Source organism: Rhinolophus ferrumequinum, chromosome 24, assembly GCF_004115265.2.
Source record: "Rhinolophus ferrumequinum isolate MPI-CBG mRhiFer1 chromosome 24, mRhiFer1_v1.p, whole genome shotgun sequence".
NCBI lineage: Eukaryota > Metazoa > Chordata > Mammalia > Chiroptera > Rhinolophidae > Rhinolophus > Rhinolophus ferrumequinum.
In genome coordinates this window covers 30,731,375-30,750,081 of record NC_046307.1, presented here as the reverse complement: position 1 = coordinate 30,750,081, position 18,707 = coordinate 30,731,375, and the positions used below count along the sequence as shown (strand labels likewise).

The 18,707-nt window shown below is 36.0% G+C and overlaps 1 protein-coding gene across 1 annotated transcript in view; it reads right to left on the bottom strand.

Annotated features, from left to right (window-relative positions):
- Nucleotides 1–6,667: 6,667 nt before the first annotated feature.
- GABRA1 (gamma-aminobutyric acid type A receptor subunit alpha1) overlaps nt 6,668–18,707 on the bottom strand; it is a 53,829-nt gene continuing 41,789 nt past the window's right edge. Inside the window, exons 8-10 of the mRNA XM_033096730.1 lie at nt 16,292–16,444; nt 11,486–11,688; nt 6,668–9,006 (exon numbers count right to left, since the gene is read on the bottom strand). Of these exons, the coding sequence (XP_032952621.1) occupies nt 8,695–9,006; nt 11,486–11,688; nt 16,292–16,444 (668 nt within the window). The 3' untranslated portion in view covers nt 6,668–8,694. The remainder of the gene's footprint in view (nt 9,007–11,485; nt 11,689–16,291; nt 16,445–18,707) is intronic.

Here is an 18,707-nt window from a genome sequence, read left to right as displayed (position 1 = left end):
GTCATACTGAGGTTTGTGATTAGCTCATGCATTCTGTCAAAATTAAGAGTTGCTATGCTAGCAATATTCTGAACATGAAAAAAAATTACTTAAACTACACTTGTTAGAATATAAATATACTCATCAGTGAAACTACTAGCCCATTTTCCTTGTGAAAGATCAATTTACTAGAACAAGGCAGGATGGACAGAAAAAATAATTTATTCTTTTCTTTTAGAAAAAGGGATGGTTTTGGGGAAGCATTTGAAACACGCTTTGCAGATAGTTAAGTCTCATGTAAGGAAATGAGATAATACATGAAAATGATACAGTGTAATCCTTGACACTAAGAAAGCAGTACATTATTTAGACTTATTAATCAGTGATTTTTATCCCTGTTATATTGTACAATGGTTTATTTCCTATGAAAAACTATATTTGGGAATCTTGGAATATACCGGTATGATTGAATATCAAGATTTAACTTTTCTCTGGGGCACTGGCCAAAATTTGTTGAGGAGGCAAAGTCCCTTTTCTTTGGGCCACTTATCATTTTACTCTTAACTTTTGAATAATCCCTAACTCAAGAAAATATTTGTTGAATCAAAAATGTTCCTGAGAATACTGCTTTAATGAGTACTACCTAAGGCTTGAATCTGAAAACAGCTTTGGTGTATTACTAATGTTTCTTTCTTTCAATTGTTGGAGTGCCCATTGAAGGGAAATAGCTGAATGTATGTGGACAACTGATGTCCAAATACGTGGATTCAGAGCTCAAGGTCAATTCACCAACTCCCCGGTGGTAGTCTGTGCAGAAATAGGAGTGTTGAGGATCACCAGTATCAATGAAAACAATTTTAAATCTTTACCTTTTAGTACTTGAATAGCTTTCTTAAAGAGAAGTGCTCAAAAGTATTTTGAAGAGAACTTATTGTACCCCTCACCCTGAGATAATTGTGATGCCAGAAATCCAAATTCTATTCAACAATGTAATGTGGTTTCACATTGTTATTAACATCCAGTCAGTGTTTCATTATTGTTTACACATTGGCCACTCTCTACAACTAGATCCTTTGAGCATAAATTACACTTCATCTCTCAGGATTATAAAAATTTCGTACATTATAACATCCAGAGACATTTCCCTGCTCTTACATCAGTTGGAAACTAGAGCTAATTGGCAAAGTAGAGATAGCTACATACAGCAGGAGCAAATATTACTGCTTGACCAACGGATAACTTCGGTAATGCAGAGAGGAGAGGATAGTCTCATTTATAATGTCGAAAATTGAGTTTCCTCTTTCAAGGACACAGCAATTGATTTTTAAAAAATATTTGAGTTTTATTATGTAAGAAAAAAAAAACCCTCTGTTTTAACAGGTTCATTGAATTTTATTTATTTTACTTGCACTTTTCCATTGGTGGGTGGAATTTATTGTAGTGACTGTTTTTATACTGAATGAGATAAAATCTTCAAGATGAGTTATATAAAACTTTGAATCTCTTGTCATTGTCAGTAAAATATATATACTCTCCCTAGCCAAGCTATACTTTATTGTTTAAATCCTCAGTCTTCCCTCCTTTCTCACCCCCATGTATTGTTATTTTAGTTTCTGAAAGAAAACCAATGAATCAATAAACATAAGCTGTGGGTAATGTTGATACCACATGAAAATGATAAAATAACATCTCAAATTTGCTTTTGAGCTCCTCTAGTAATTTTATCACTTCAGTTATTCTTATTTCCAAGTTCAGATGTTCCCTGTAGATTTACTTTTTAAATGTTTTTTATCTCTTTATGGAGATTCTCTGTTTAATGCATTGTTGTCATAGTATTTTCTTTATTATTTGAATATACCTAGCTTATTTCATTCTTGCAATTATTATATAGTAATTCTTCTTTATCCACGTGGGATATTCCAAGACCCCCAGTAGATGCCTGAATCCGCCAGTAGTATTGAACCCTGTATGTACTATGTTTTTTCCTGTACAAACATACCTATGATAAAATTTAATTTATAAATTAGGCACAGTAAGAGATTAACAATAAGAATAAAATAGAACAATTATAGCAATTTACTATAATAAAAGTTATGGGAATGTGGTCTCTTTCAGCAATCTAGCATAAATTTATTTTTCCTTCTTCACTATTTTACAGATAAAAGAGTCATTTCTTACCATAGGTCTTAGCAACACACACACACACACACACACACACACACACACACACACACACACATATATTTTCCTTATTGAGTTGAGAACTTTCACCTTTTCACTTCAAGGAAGCACTTTCCAGCTTCTCCTTAGCATATCCAGACTTCCATCATTACTATTCTTGTGCTTTGGGGCCATTTTGAAGTAAAATAAAGGTGACTTGAACGCAAGCCCTGGGATACTTTGACAACCAATCTGATAACTGAGAGGGCTGCTAAGTGACTAACAGGTGGGGAATGCAGGGTGAACACCCTGGACGAAGGGATGACACATCCCAGGCAGGTCGGAGTAGGACAGCATGCGATTTCAGAACGGCATACAATTTAAAACTTATGAGTTGTTTATTTCTGGAATTTTCCATTTACTGTTTTTAGACTGCAGTTGACTACAAGTAACTGAAAATGTGGAAAGAGAAACCGTGAATTAGAGGAGGCTAGTGTACTGCTTTGAAGTTAGCCTACTATGGATGCCATATTTTGCTCATCTTCCCGGTATGGTCGGTTATGTATGGAACTTTTGCATGCTTTGCCCCAAATGAAGTAAGAAGCCCCCAGTGGTGAAGGTGTCTGTTGACACAACTTGTCCTTCACTGGTGGTATTATTGCAGAAATGGAGCTGAAGAGGTCATGAGTGCATTTCCAGTTTAAAACATTATGTATAAGCATTTGTATAAAAGGTTCCATTGTGTTTTTTGAACAAATATTCTTTACTTTATCATATGGCTTTGGTTGATTTCTATAATCCTGAAACTATTGCTTTAGAAAACCTGTCAAGTTTTATTGCTTCCTTACTATGTCATTTTAGAAAGTCCACATTAATTATTATTATTCCCTTTCTTGAAATAATGAGGTTCAGAAGGAACTGCTCAATGGACCAAGTCAATATATGAAGTGATGTCTGACTCCTGTGGCCACGTTCTTTATGTTGCAATGGCGAATATCAAATATACTAAAACATATCAAGGAATACCAAAATGCCCGTGGTGAGCCATCCTCATGTCTCTAGCTTATTTAGGATGACTTTTCCTTTTGACAGGAAATGACTATGCTTTTCTTGTTGTATGTAATATTTTATAAGATTATCAAGTTTTCAAACAAAGGATAGATTGCTAATCAGGGAGATCCATTACATATTTTTTAAAGATGAATTTTAAAGATATCAGTTTTGAAATGAATACAATTTTTATAAAATCTGGCAACATCACTTACTTTCAGTGTTTTAGGCAAATCAATAGACCTATATGAATTTCTTCTTTTATAACTGCACTACTTATGGTAAGAATCAAAGAAAGTAATACTCGTATGCATAATTATACTTTGATCGATTATGAGTGAGGAGATCATCCTTCCTATACTATGTGCCACATATTATACTGTTTTTTTCCCTGAAAATAAGACCTAGCCAGACAATCAGCTCTAATGCGTCTTTTGGAGCAAAAAGTAATATAAGACCTAGTCTTGTTTTAGTATATATATAACATAATATAAGACCTGGTCTTATATTACTTTTTGCTCCAAAAGACGCATTAGAGCTGATTGTCCGGCTAGGTCTCCCTTTCAGGGAAACACGGTAGTTAGAGAAAGACAGTAAATTATCAACCAAAAACAAACAGAACCTTAATATTTTACAACCCCATTGAAACTTTGACCTCTCTTTAGACCCTAAATGGTTTATTGAAAAATAGTGGGACTTTGAAAATGTTATAATCAGCATTCTTTCAAATAAAGTTTTGAAGTTTGCTAACAATGAGGAGGACCACCCTCCCTTTCTTTGTGAAATAATCCTAACACCAAACATAATATAGTTGCTCAATTAATGATTATCAAATGAATGTATGAATCTGTATTCTGAAAACAAATCACTAATCAGTTGAATTAGCCAAATTCAGCTGGCTCATATATTATGTTTGACAAACAGTGTAGTTTCAAAATTGGAATTAAAAAGAATTTCAATATCAAGCGTTTTTTTGTTTGTGTGTGTGTGATTTTTTTTTTTTTTTTTTTTTTGCTATCAGTGGAATATACAGCAATGCACAGCATCTTTCCGCACATGATACCACATAGTTGTAGCTGAGCCTAAGGAGACTGTGCACATACTGTTTTCAACAGTCCTCACTGCTTCCTTTAGTGTCAGATTGGGTCTAGTTGACACAGATATGTTATTTTCCGGTAATAGACCTTGTGACTCTGAGTTAACTTTTAATGTGATATTATCTTTGAATGAAAGGTCTGTCCCTTATCACCAGCAGCCATCCTCGATACTAAAGTGCCTGATAAATGTTGAATCATCCTTCAAAACCTAGCACAGCCAACACTTTCATGGGAACATGTCCCCCATACCACTTCCCAAGTATAAATCCCCTATACTTTGGACATTTATTGGTTGTTGTACATCTTGTATAAAGTGTTGTGACTTTAGATTCACTTGAGTTCTCTATAAAATTATGAACTTGCCAGGAGCATACTGTCATCTTTATCTCTGTAATCTCAGTAGCTACCACAGTAGCTGAAGGATTCTGAATCTCAAGTGTTAGTGTTGAAATGGCTAACAACTCATAGAGCTGGAATTATATCCCAAGTCCACTGACTTGTGGTCCAGGGCCACTTTATTTCCTCTTATATTTCAAATTTCATCTTCAAAATTATTAGTTCCGACAGATTGAATTATCTAACCTTATGAAGAGTGGCAAGGTTCCCGTTAGGTGTCTCTTAGCATATTGTACTTTTATCACAATATTTATATTATGTTTGCCTGATTCTCTGTCTTCTGTCCTGATCAGAACTGTGAATTCCTTAAGGAAAAGGACCCCAAAATATTTATATTTACATCTCTATCATCTAGCATATACTTAATGCAGGGTAGACACTCAGCAAATGTTAGTAGAATTTAGCTTAATGAAATTAAATTAACATTTGGAGTTAATTTGTTTGACTGCATTTTGGCTACAATGTAATCAAGTCAGATATTTTTTCTTGTTGGTCACAGAGCTGGATAGATTTTAGAAAACTCCAACAAAAGGTCTTAATAAACAGGTATCATGAAATTCCAACAGATGGTCAACAGTAAAGCCAAGTCCACCCTTATTTTGATTCCTTAGATACTTATTGAGTCTTGACACGGATATAGTTTGACTGTCAAAATAATCATCATTCACTACCTTCATTTTTATAAGAGCCAAGAAATCATTGAATGTGATGGTTTAGCTAGTTTATGTGGATGGTTGTATTTGGATTGAATAAGTGAAGTTAGTTGCAGGATTTTAAAATTAATGATTATGCCAAGCCCTGAATAACTAACTAGGAAAATGCATGTTTTATTTCTAAAAGTACAATTTATTTTCACCTGGCCACCGTTGACACAGAAAGATTTTGTCTTACGGGTCTTGTCTGTAGAAAATAGGTATAGTTTTATGCCTATCGTTGAAATCATTTTTCTATTGTCTTTCAAGTAATTATAAGTATTCTGTACTTTCATTTGACTTTGTCGTTATAGAAACATCAAGAAATATAAGAGCTCCAGGGGAGCTTTTAAATAAAACTATAATGCTCAGACACCTCCCCCAAAACAATTAGACCAGAGTCTCTTGCAGAGTAGATCAGAAAACAAATTTGCCACATTAACTATAGATATGAACAAAATCTATCATTTCAGCATTTTGATTTTGTTCTATTAATGTTTTATATATTCTGAGTTGAAGTGCTACTGGTAACACCAGATACCAGGTGTTGACTAATTCTTCTTTTAAAGTTATAGTTTAGGATAATTTAAAATGATAGTTTAGGATCATACTATTGCTAAATCTTCAAGAATCTTCTGAGTAGCCTAGATTCCTGCTAGCACTTGGCACTTTCAGGTGCTCCTGCCTGAAAATGTATTAAAACAGGGCAATGGCAGATCTTATTGATAATATGAAAAAGAGAGTCAAACATTTCATCTTGTTATTGAATAATAGCTTTATTATTATAATAGAATACAGTATGACATAAAATTAAGAGCTTTTGCTAAACTTTGTAAAGCAATACATGCATCTGCCATAAACAACCTCAATTCATGTTAGGTTTTATTGCCACTTCACTGCACTAAGGTGCAATAAACATTCAGTGTCATCTTTTAAAAAATATTCCTGGGAGTAAACAGGAACTGTCCTCTATAAGAGTATGTTTCAAGGAAGACTTAACTCGTATTACATGGTTTAGCAAAGCACTGTAGAAAAGGTACATGGAATAATTTGTCTTTGATAAATTGTGCAATCAATTTATACAATAGAATACTATCCACATATACTAACAAACTAAGAAATGATAGAAATGCAGTCATTGCATAGCAGAAAGCAGACTAATAAATATTCACATCTAATGAGCAAAATACAGACCAAATGTTAACCATGAGGACTCTGGAAGATAAAATGCTCTCAATAAACACATTAGGTTAACGCCGAAAAATAACAAGATAAACAGCAACACGGAAGTTAGAGCCATATTTTATTTTATTTTCTATACATGATATCTACACAAGATACCAGAGGATGAAACATCCTTGGTTCAGCCTTTGTTGGCCTAGCTTATCGAATTTAGGCAGGACCAAATCAAACAATAAAGCGCATTTAAAAAGAAAACCGGAGTTTGTTTAGGAAAACACAGTGTATTTTCCTACATCATTGGATAGCAGCTTTTTGAGAAAATACATTGCTCTAAGCTTGGGTATGGATCCCAACTGTCATATTTGGCAATTATGCTGATAGGTTTATGTTGTAGTATTTTAAATATGTCTAGACCATGACCTAGGGATTCTGGATGCTAATTTTAAATATCTCTGCAACTCTATCAGACAAAAGGAGACTTCAAAAATACCTTCTGCATAAATATTTATCTCTAAAACACCTGGGAAATAGTGGAACAGACTAGAATTTTCATAGGGAGCATTAATGGACCTCTTGCAGTTAAAGCCCTTACATAGTATACCTACAAATATATTGCTACAGTATAAATGAAATCTAATAATATTACTCAATAAAAGCTATTCTGTACATTCTTTCATATATTTTTTAAAATTTAATGCTACATATGGTACAACACTTGTTGAAATAGTTGGTATCAGCAAAGATAGCGATATAATATACAGTTGATTTTCTAGCTCCCACTAATGCTTTCCATGTTCTTTCTATATTACAAGAGCCTCAGATAGGGAAATGTGGCATAGCTTGAGCACATAGAAACTGACTTGCTGCTGTCCGCCGGACAACAGTTTAAAACTAAGCTTTCCCTGTGTAAGTGGACTTCATACGTGTATATCTTAAGTTCCATCTAATCCCTGCAAGCTGTTCTGGTCTTAAATGCAGGCTCTAATGGTATTTCCATAGCGCTTAACAACATTCTAACAGCTAAGAGCGGTGAGTCTTACACAATATTTTAAGAACACAACTTTAAAAAAAAGTAAAAAATGTACAATCTCATGCTGTATATTTACATGTATAATTTATATATTCTATTTTTACTAGTCATAAATTTCAATCTAAAGCTTTTAATGTGCTGTTATATAAAATAATACATTCAACAATTCTAGAGCTTGCAAAATATTTTTGCCCTTCTAAAAACTTCTTCATAATGAGAATCAAGTGATTATTGGACCTATGTGCTGTCTGGAAATAGACAGGGTGGGAAAGGGAATCTTTTTAAAATTATTTAATTTTTTTTTTTTTTTTTTAGTTTTTATTGAGTGTATATTTCTGTTAAAACGATTTCTCATCAAGACTGGTGATTAAAAACTCAGATGATTGCAAAATAGCCTATTTAAAGCATTTCTCTCCATTGGATTAAATGTGCTGTACAGTGAGGAACTGCCCCTTTGCCTATGCAATGTCCATGAAATTTAAAATAGTATTTAGCAACAAAATAACACATTAGGCATTTGTAAAAGGAGAAAGGATAGGGAATTTTAGCTTTGGAAACAAAATGTTAAAGTTATACTTCAGTTTAAAAAACAAAACAAAATGTATGCACACCATAGTTTGTGTAATAAAGACATCAATTCTTTAAAATTTTTCTGCATTAAACATTTATAATTTATTTTAAACACCTTCACATAAAAATATTTTTGACATATACAGCATCTTCTTTCTTTTTCTTTTTTAGAATATTTGGAAATATATATCTACAGATGACCTGGAGTAATTTTTTTTTTTCCTTCTACTTTTCCACATATCTTTGGACCTACTTCATCCTCCTTCCCTCTCTTTCTCTTTCTGTCTCCTTCTGTTGTGATTTTGCGCGCGTGCTCTCTCTCTCTCTCTCTCTCCCAGAATCCTGTCTCTCAGCTGCATACTCTGCTCTGCTCTGGACTGCCAGTCAGGGGTCTGTTGTTCTTGTATGAATTATGGAAATAAGGAAACCTTCAAATTCTTTAAGACAGAGGCAATAAAGCAGATGGGAATTACTGCGTTGAGAACAGAAAGCAATTCCCAGTGCAGAGGACGGAACAACAGAATGCGAATAAGAGGACCTATTGATGTGGGGTGGGGGCTTTTAGCTGAGGCTCTCTGTTTAAATATGTAGCCCAGTACACCAAGTTAAAGATTCCAAATAGCAGTGGGAAGGCTATTCTTGATAGCCGGTCAATTTTGCTGACACTGTTAAAGGTTTTCTTGGGTTCTGGTGGTTTTGTTTCTGGCTTGACTTCTTTTGGTTCTATGGTTGCACTTTTAGCAATGGTGGCCAAGCCAGGGTCACCCCTGGCCAAATTAGGGGTGTAGCTGGTTGCTGTCGGAGCGTAAGTGTTGTTTTTCTTAATAAGAGGATCCTTCACTTTCTTCGGCTGTAGGAGGAAAGAATAAAAGCATTTTGTTTAGTAAACGGTGAGAAGCAAGTTTATGAGTTGCTGGGCAACGTGACCTTTACTTTGGAAGCCACATCTGTGTTTTATTTAAACATCTAAGAAATGTCATTTATTCCTGTATTATTGGGATACATTAAAAATGCAGACACCAATATCCAGTTATAAGATTAACAATTTGGGGGATCTAATATGCAGCATGATGCTAACAGCTGATAATACGGTGTCATATATTTGAATGTTACTAAGAGAATAGATTTTTAAAATTTTTTGTTATTTTTCATTTATAGTTGGCATTCAATATTATTTTACATTAGTTACAGGTGTACAGCATAGTGGTTAGACATTTATATAATTTACAAAGTGATACCCCCGATAGGTCTAGTACCCACCTGGCACCATACATAGTGAATTACAATATTATTTACTCTGTCCCCTGCGTTGTACTTTACATCCCTGTGACTGAGAGTAGATCTTAAATGCTCTCACCACAAAAGGACTGGTAACTCTATGATGGGGTGGAGATGGTAGATAATGCTGTGGGGATAATCAGTTCAAAATACGTAAATGTATCAAATCAACCACATTGTATACTTAAACTTGTCCGATGATACGCGTCAGTTACATCTGGATAAAGCTGGGAATATAGGTACAAAATACTTCCAAGGCTTTCCTAGCAAAAGGTGGAGTCCATTTCCCCACCCGTTGGATCTAGAAATGGACGTGTGACTTTGGCAGAGTGATGCAGTTCCAGCGTAGGAGCCTATCCTCCAGCAGCTTTGCCACCTCAGCCTTTACCCTCTGGAAACATGCCACTGCCCAGGGAAGAAGCCTGACCTAGACTATGGAGTGATAGACACCATGTGCAGTGAGAGGCCCAGCCAGCATCAGGCCCCACGTGTGAGAGAGGCCCTGGTGGATCTTCCCACCCTGGTGGAGCCTCTGTTTAACTGCAGCCACATGAGTGAGTCCAGGGTAGGCTCCTGGAAGTACCACCAGGCTCTTCCCAGCCCAAATGCTTGGTGGTTCTTTCAGGTCACTAACTTTGGGGTGGTTAGTTTTGTAGCAATACATTGCTGAGCCAATTATTACTTTCTCCTTCTCCCCCTCTTTCAGATGGGCAAATGATAAAGCGGGGTATTCAGGGTATCCTGAATCCAGTTCTTGCTCAGTGTTAGCTGCTTATCAATGTTATCTATGCGATAATTGATGACAGGCGTTTCGTAGGGTTTCTGTCATGTAGACATTTCTAAAACTTGGAGGGCCTGGTTCTGGAACATGTGGGCTGTGGTAGTGCATCCCATAGAGAACCTTCTTTGCCTTTACTCCTGTAGGTCACGGGGACGGATTCATCTGTGGCTGAGGCGTAAGCCTAAAAGAGCCTTTACTTGGCGGCATATTTTCTTTCAGATACATAAATGGTACATCTTACAATCAGTAACACTTTAGATGCTGTTAAACATGGTCAATATTTCCAACACAAAGGATTCTCTCCCCTAGTACATTTGCAGAGTTGTGGGCGTTAATCTGATATCTGTACTACAGAGACCCTCAGGGTGTTTAACGTTCTGTTGCTCTCAGATAGTTTTCAGCATCATTCAAGTGCGTTGGACCACATTAATTGTATTTTCAGGGACTATCACAGGAGGATAGCATTCTGTGGCCCAGGATTTGGGGACAGATACTGTAAACTGACTCCTCCTGGATTGCTCCTCTTCTCTATGTCTTTACAATCGCTGTGTCTCTAACTTTGCCCTTCTTCCCACCATCCCATGGCACACTTGTATTCTGACATATTTTTCCTTCAAATCTCAGAAGTAGAAACACCCTCCCCAACTGTGCTTTAAAATACACTCTAAAATAGGTTCTAATTGAGGAGAACAGTGGAATACTGACTTGGTAATTTTCTACAGTGAAGAATTTTTCTGTGATTTCTCTGTGTTATGATCCTTAGAGCAAACTTGTATTTTGGAAAGAGAAAATGTTTCCTGCCCTTGGATTCACTGATAGTAGGAGGTAATGCCTTTTGCAAACTCAAGTCAATTGAGGCATTATAGTAATAAAATGTATGACCAAAGTTATTAGGCTCAAAAAGTAACCAAAAGTCTATGACTTTCAAGTTATAAAATTATAATAGTGTAAGTGTATTTGCTCATATGTCAGTTTTGTTAAAAATCTTTTCAGATCAAGAGAATGTAGGAAAGCGTATGTGAGTAGAAATGTTTACCTTTGTGTCTCTCCTTTATCTCCTTCACTCTACTCAGCACATCTGCCCACTCAACCAACCTCTCCTTAGCAGTAGCAAAATTATCATAGCACTTAATCATTTATGCAGGAAGAAAAAAGAAGCTGTTACCCTCTTTCTGCAGTCTTCTTCCATTTCCCTAAGAACAAACATTGCATCTAATACGTTTTAAAAGAGCTCTCAGTGCTATATCACAGGGACTATTAAAGCATTTACCTTTTCTGGAACCACACTTTTGCCGTCCCATGCATACCCTCTCTTGGTGAAATAGTTTACGGTGGCAAACTCGATGAGAGCTGAGAACACAAAGGCGTAGCACACAGCAATGAACCAATCCATAGCCGTCGCATAAGCCACTTTAGGGAGGGAATTTCTTGCACTGATGCTCAACGTGGTCATGGTAAGCACAGTTGTCACTCCTGGAAAGAAAGAAGTTAAATGAATTTGTAGATACATACTGCACCATTTCATCACTGAAGGTCAGCCCTCTTGCACCAAGGGAAACTGACAGTACAAATGGACAGAGTGTGTTTCTGTGTTCATCCCATGTTGGTTTGGCATGGAAGAGTTGTAATTTAACCCCAGTGTAGTTTGCAGTTCATGGTATGGCAGTGCTGAGGGATCTCTTGGAGGGACAAACTGTTTTGCTATTAAGGAGGAGCTGTTAAAAAAAATAGTAACTTTAAATGAGCATCTTGAACATAGTGCCCTGGGTAGAACAGAAAATACTATTCCCTCACTGCCCCCGACTCTGTGAATTAGAAAGCGTAGATCTTTGCTTCTCTATCCATAAGAAATCTTTGGATCCTCAGCTCTGTTTAATATTCTATGTGCCCTAAATGTATAACCCAGGAAACCAGTAGCTTCTTGATAATTGAAAATGGATAGATAATTGAATTATCTGAGGATAATACTGTGTTACATTATGAACACTTTTGCTTTTATACTATTTTCCCCCTGATTCTAAAATAACTACTCTTTTGAATAAATTCCTGAAATAAGTTGAATGTAACTTGTGTGAGGTTACGCATCTCAGAAGTGGCAAAACCAAAATTGGAGCACAAGTCTGTCTGATTGAAGTGTCCACAGTCTCTCCCTTTTTGTTAATGTCGCCTCATCTTCCCGGTTCTGTGAATCCCTGCTAGTGATTAGAATTACCTATATTCAAAGCAGTTTTCAAGTCAGTTGTTTTTAGTTTATTTAGATAATTATATGAGTTGGTATATAAATGATTATATCCATTAATGTTCATTTAACAAATTAATACTATCAACCTACTATATATATGAAATGCACTGTACCAGTTAGACTATTTTAAGGTTCTTTTTAAGCCATTTGAAAATGTAGAAAAAGCAATTCACAGTAACCGAGTGAGGGTAGCTCAGGATGCACAGCGTGGAAACAGTCCTGACCTCTTCCAGTGACGAGTCCTAACCTCACCACTCATTAGCTCTATGGCTTGAGTAAGTCAGTTAACTTCTGGGGACCTCAGTCTTCCTGTTTGTAAATGGGATGATATCGACTTCATTCTCTTGACTGTCTATATCATTGTTGACACTTGAAAAGAAAAAAATTCTGCATGGCCATTCATAAGATTATTTGAGGATTAAATGTAATAATATGTAAAAACGTTTTAAAGATATAAATTATTAGAATAGAACATACTGTCATCCCATCTGTCTAAAATTCATATCTATGATTCCCTCTTTTGATTAATGTTTAGACAGTAGGGTTACACAGCTTGTAGGTGGCTAATTTTTCTAAGTTGCTTTAAACCGTCCAAAATTCCCTAGTTTTCTATGAATTTCAAGGTAGATCTTTGTAACTATATTAAAAAGTGATAGGATTAAGAAGAAACGTTGAGACTTTTATTTGATCATAGTTTTGATAGATGATCAAATGTGTAGAGAATAGATTTGCTTTGAACTATGGTGGTGTTACAGTTCTGGGGCATTATTCATATTACATAACCAACAAATGGTGTAAAGAGTATTGGATGGAAAACAACCCCCCAATTTTTATATCAACATTGACTTGAGCAAAGATCAAGGTAATTAAATGTCAGTATTTGGGGAACAGAGCAACCCAGTTTCACATCCCAATTCTATAATTGCTGAGTGACCTTGGGAAAATTGCTTTACATTCCCGAGCTTCAGTTTTGTTTTTTATATAATTATTTTCTTGTAAATTAATTTCAGTAAGTCTAACTCATAGGGCTATTGTGAGTATTAAGCAAAATAAGGTAATAAAATGTTTAGTACTTAGTCTGATGTTTACTAAGGGCAAAGAGAATGATTACTATTATATTATTGACAATTTCAGTCCTTTTGGATAAATTGCTGCTACAGTGAATTCCATTTTTTTTTTGAATTTTAGTTTATGTCAGCAGCTGTCAGAAGTCATGTGGGAATATGTGTTCTTAAACCAAATGTATGCATACATTAAAAGCAGTTAAGAACAGCATAAAGAGAGGTGTGTGTGTGTGTGTGTGTGTGTGTGTGTACACGCGTGTGTGTTCTTATCCCTGCTATAGGGAAAAGGAAAGGAACAAAAGTGAATTGAGCATCTATTAAGTTCCAGGTACTGATCCTGACAATTTACATACTTTATTTTTCTCTTTTATTTTAAAAGATGAAGGTCTTTTAAACAGCATAATTTTACTTTAATTGTACTCTTCTCTTATATGCGACTGAAGCTTAAAAAATGGAAATTGAACCTAAAACTTGGATCTGTCTGGCAGCAAAATGTCACGACCACATTGCCTCCAAATGAGAGCACTGAAGGTCAGGAATGTGATGTTTTAGGACACAAAACAGGCTTCAGCTTTGTTTCATTCTGAATGCCTTTTAGTAAACTGTTATAACGTACAACTTTTTTTATTTTTGTATTTCTTTAAACACCCATGACCGTCTCAGGTGTCTCAGGCAGCTCAGAAGAATATGCTGAGTTCAGACTAAAAAGAATAGAAACATATGTACTAAATAAATGTTAAAAGGCTAAAAGTTCTTATAAAATTGTATTTGTGATTTTATTGAACTTAAAACATTAGAAATATGTAACTTGATAGACAGACAGCTGAGTTTACAGATTTGCAGTTATGTTCACCAAAAGGGCAGGAGTTGCCTGATATATTGTGTTGCTGAAAATGTTAAAAGCGATGTTTTTTATTTCTAAAACATTCCAAAATACTTGAGAATTTCCAAAAAGAAAGGGTGAGATTCGTTGAGGTGAGAGTGCAGAAAGCGAGCATTAAAACAATAACAACAACAGCAATAAACTTTTTCACTAGAGCGGTAGGTTCATTCTACATAAAACAAACATCTTCTGTGTTGTAATGTTTTTAAATGTGTAGTGAATAAAGGTTTCAGACGACATATACACACAGAAGTGAGTATCCTGATAAGAGTTCAATCTTCATTTCTAATAAGTGGCGTCAATGCTAGTTAATATTGACACACAGTAATAAGGAAAATAAAAGAGTTTGAAGTGAACTACTCCTTTGCTCTGCAGTTGGACTCAATCTGGATCTTACTGTCAGAGCAAAGATTTGATGGTGTTCAACCTGGAAGCACCTTTCTATGTTCAGGAAAAAATAATCTTTCTGGGAGCCTTGCTTTTTTCTCCTGCGATAACTGATTTTTCATACCTTGCATATTATTGAAGGATGATGTCATAGGGATCTTTGGACATGAACAATCTTCAGTTTAGATTATAAACTTCTTTAGGCTTTGATTCTGTAGTAAAACATCTTAAATGTAGCCTGTGACTAGTTGATATTTTTGGAATGAACCTTGATAATTGCACCTTTCGCCGATGAATATGGGGTGGTTATGTCTAAGGGAATGATGTTGCCTAGAACAGCCCCATTCCGTGTCTTGACCTTGCAGCCGGAGGGCATGTTGGAGGTGGTGCAGCATGGTCATTAAGGGGACGGACTCTAGAGCTTGGAGTCTAGATGATACTCTAGACTCCTTCACCTACTAGCTTTGGACCTTGGGCAGGTTACTAAATCTCTTGTTCCTTAGCTTTCTCATCCATAACACAGGGGTAATAATAGTGCAGAGTGTTAAGTACGATAGCGTAGATTTATTCATAGAACAGAGCCTGCTCTAAGAGCACTGAATCAATAGTATATATGATTTTATTGTTATTCAAATGTTAAGCTCCGGGATAATAATGTTCATGACGGGAGTGGTTTATGTTAAGGTCACTGCTGCATTTCATGCCTAGCACATAGAAGGTTTCAAATAACAATTCACTGAGTGAATGAATGAATGAATCAGTTTCAGGTAATGGAATCTTTTGTTTATATCAGTCTTAAAAAGTACAGTTACGATAGTGTGCTATGATACAAGTAGGGAATACCGCTTTGTATGAAAAACAAATTTCTAAAATAATAAATTAGGGGGTGACTTTTCCTATCAGTAAAGGTTATTACTCTTTAAGCAGTTTTACATTAAATTGCCTTAACTGGAAGTATCTGGGGTATTTCAACCATTTTAATATAAAAATATATATATTTGTAACTCTTTAGAAGTGTACACTTTAGGTAAGTGAAGTCTTCCTGTACTGGTCATTACTGAGCTCTCCCTACATAGGATACCCATGTTTTCATATATGTAAGTAAGTAGTTCCGTTGACATTTTCTCAGATTCTCCAAAAATGCACCGATGCATGATTGTAGATTCTAAAAGTATGATTTAAATATTAATGTCGTTATATGTGTATATTTTTAAAATAGTATGATGCATCTTATACCTGCTTCATTCCATTCCTCTCCCAAAATATCAAGTCTAATGTTCAATAATGCCACTGTTTTACCTGCATGAAAGCAGCTTGCAGTTTAAGGAAAAATTAAAAAAAAAAATCATACCATGATGACAATGGTAAATCCTTGAATCTTTCTGTTGTACTAACTTCAGATTTTAATGTATAATTATTTTTTCATTCCATTTGCAGTGTCACCAGTGTGGTATAACTTGCCCTCCAGACCCTTGCATGCAAGTCTTGATTGGCACTTACCAAAGACTGTCCTCGCTGGCACAGACTCTCTGTTGAGCCAGAAGGAGACTTGGGAGAGAATAACCGTCATTATGCATGGCAGGTATGTTTGAATAACAAAGTAGCCAATCTTTCTTTTCAGGTGGAAATGAGTAGTCATAACGACATATTCTCCTAGAGGGTGAAACAGACAGTAAGGTTGATCAATTTTGACCTTGGAAAAAAGTTAATCTCTGAGGTTTTCTATGAGCAGCAAAGACCTGGAGGTTAGACACATCATTTCTCCACGTAATTTCTGGTTCCTGAAGAGAAAAACGTTTTTCCAGGGAAGGAAAAAAAAAGACATTTTAAAAACACACCAAAACGTCTCTGAGGGTGAGACTGAGGCAACAGTGGGCTCATGAATAGTGTTAGAATCTAATGCAAACCATACATTTCAGACATATATTCACGGATTGTCTTTAATGGCCGCGGAGGCAGTGTGCTAGTTCCTGATGACATAGGTGTACACCAATGGGTTAGGCAGACCACATCCCCAGTGTGGCCACTGCAAGGAAGAGTCAGGCTCTTCAGAGAAGGAGCTCTGCTGTCCAGGTCAGGAGAGCTGAATTTTAGCTCCAGAACTCCCTAACAGGAGCTCTCTGACTTCAGGTAAGTCATTTAGTTTTAGTCTGATCTTCAAAAAGGAAGAGAGTGGGAGAGAGTCCAGTGTTTCTCAAAATACATTTTGAATTCACCTGGGAAGATTTTAAGACATGCAGCTCTTCAGATCCTAACTCGATACACAAAGTATTCTTTGAGTTGGGGCCAGCTTTTGAGATTGTCCCAATTGTTAGCCTGGTCTGGGAAACCATGGACTAGCTAGGTACTCTCCATGGTCCTTATATACACGCCCAAATCTGGTTTTGTGTGGCGGTCAAAGGCAGTAGACACACAACCCAAATTGCAGGACGGTTTTTTGTTTGTTTGTTTGTTTTCAAATTGATGTTACATTTTTTTCAATCACAAATCTTAGAAGTTTTTAGCTTTATTTACTCTGAAGGTAAGCTTAGCTACCTGTGAATAAGAGAGAAATAGGTGTAGTTTTGCTAAAGAAACATTACTCTCCTTGGTATTTACATTTTTCTACCATTATCATTCAACTCCAAACTTTTTCTTACTCAACCTGGGATTTATGTCTCCGACCATGGATATCCAGCTTTAGGTCCTATAATGTGACTAAAACTGCTCATGACTTCTTAATACCCATGACTGAAGATATCAGCCTTCAAGGAGATCTGTCTTCAAGTTGGCTGCTCACCGTCTTTGCGGCGCTGAGAATTAAATAATGCTGACTGCCCCTACCGTCTTGATAGCACAGTCTTGATTCCTAGTCTCCCTTTATCTTTCATTTTCACTTTCTTTTGATAACTCACATATTGAGTTTTTTTCTGTTAGGCACTAATCTTCATCTTTCTGCAAAGTAACTATAGAAGTTCCTGGTGTAGTTCTATCTTCAGCTTTCTTTCCCATTTTTTCTTGACTCTAATAGGAAATTTTCCTTCTCACCTCTGTTCCTTGTGGCACTTTTATCCAGATGGCTGCCTAATCTACATCTCTCAGTGATGTTGCTCTCTAAGTCACAGCTGTTTTTTTTTAAATATTTACAAGACATCTCCTAGATACTGATTTTTCACTAATACCACCAGCTAAATATGTTAACTGTCATTAATTAACCCTTCCCATAAAACATAATGACCAATATATAACAGTGCTGCTTTTCCACTTTGTGTCCTTCTCTTAATTAATGGTATAGTCACGTGCCTATTCACTCAGGCTAAAACCCTGGAATTAATCTTTAAATGTTAAGTAGGGCTTTGGAAAGAAAGAGCAAGGAATCAGTTGATCATCAAAATTTTAATGTCACCTGGGTGGTATCTCTCAGTCTATCTGTTATCTTGTGGTCACTGCTCTTATCTCCTTTGTAGACTTCTTACAGCAATCTGTTAAGTGTCTTGTTTGTCTCCAGTCATGTCCTAACTCTGATTTTTTCTAAATTTTGATGTCCGAGTGATCTTTTCAAAGCATATGTAAATACCTTACACTACCTTACTGGGTTCCCACTACCCACATCAGAGCTTCTCAGCCTATTGATATTTTATACCATATTTCATAATTATTTGTTGTGGGGGCTGTCCTGTGTATTGTAGGATAGTTAGCCACATACCTGGCTCACCTCTGTCCACTAGACGCCACCAGCAAACACTCTCCCTAATGTGACAATCAACAATGTCTCCAGTGTTATATACTAACAGGCAAACTCCCTAACCTCTATTCAAGACTCCCTACATCATAACTCTAATATGCATTTCAGGATCATGTCTCATGTCTCGCCACACATTTTCACATCTCAGTAGCTCGACCTACAAAATTCTCTACTTGACATCTCCTGATGCTG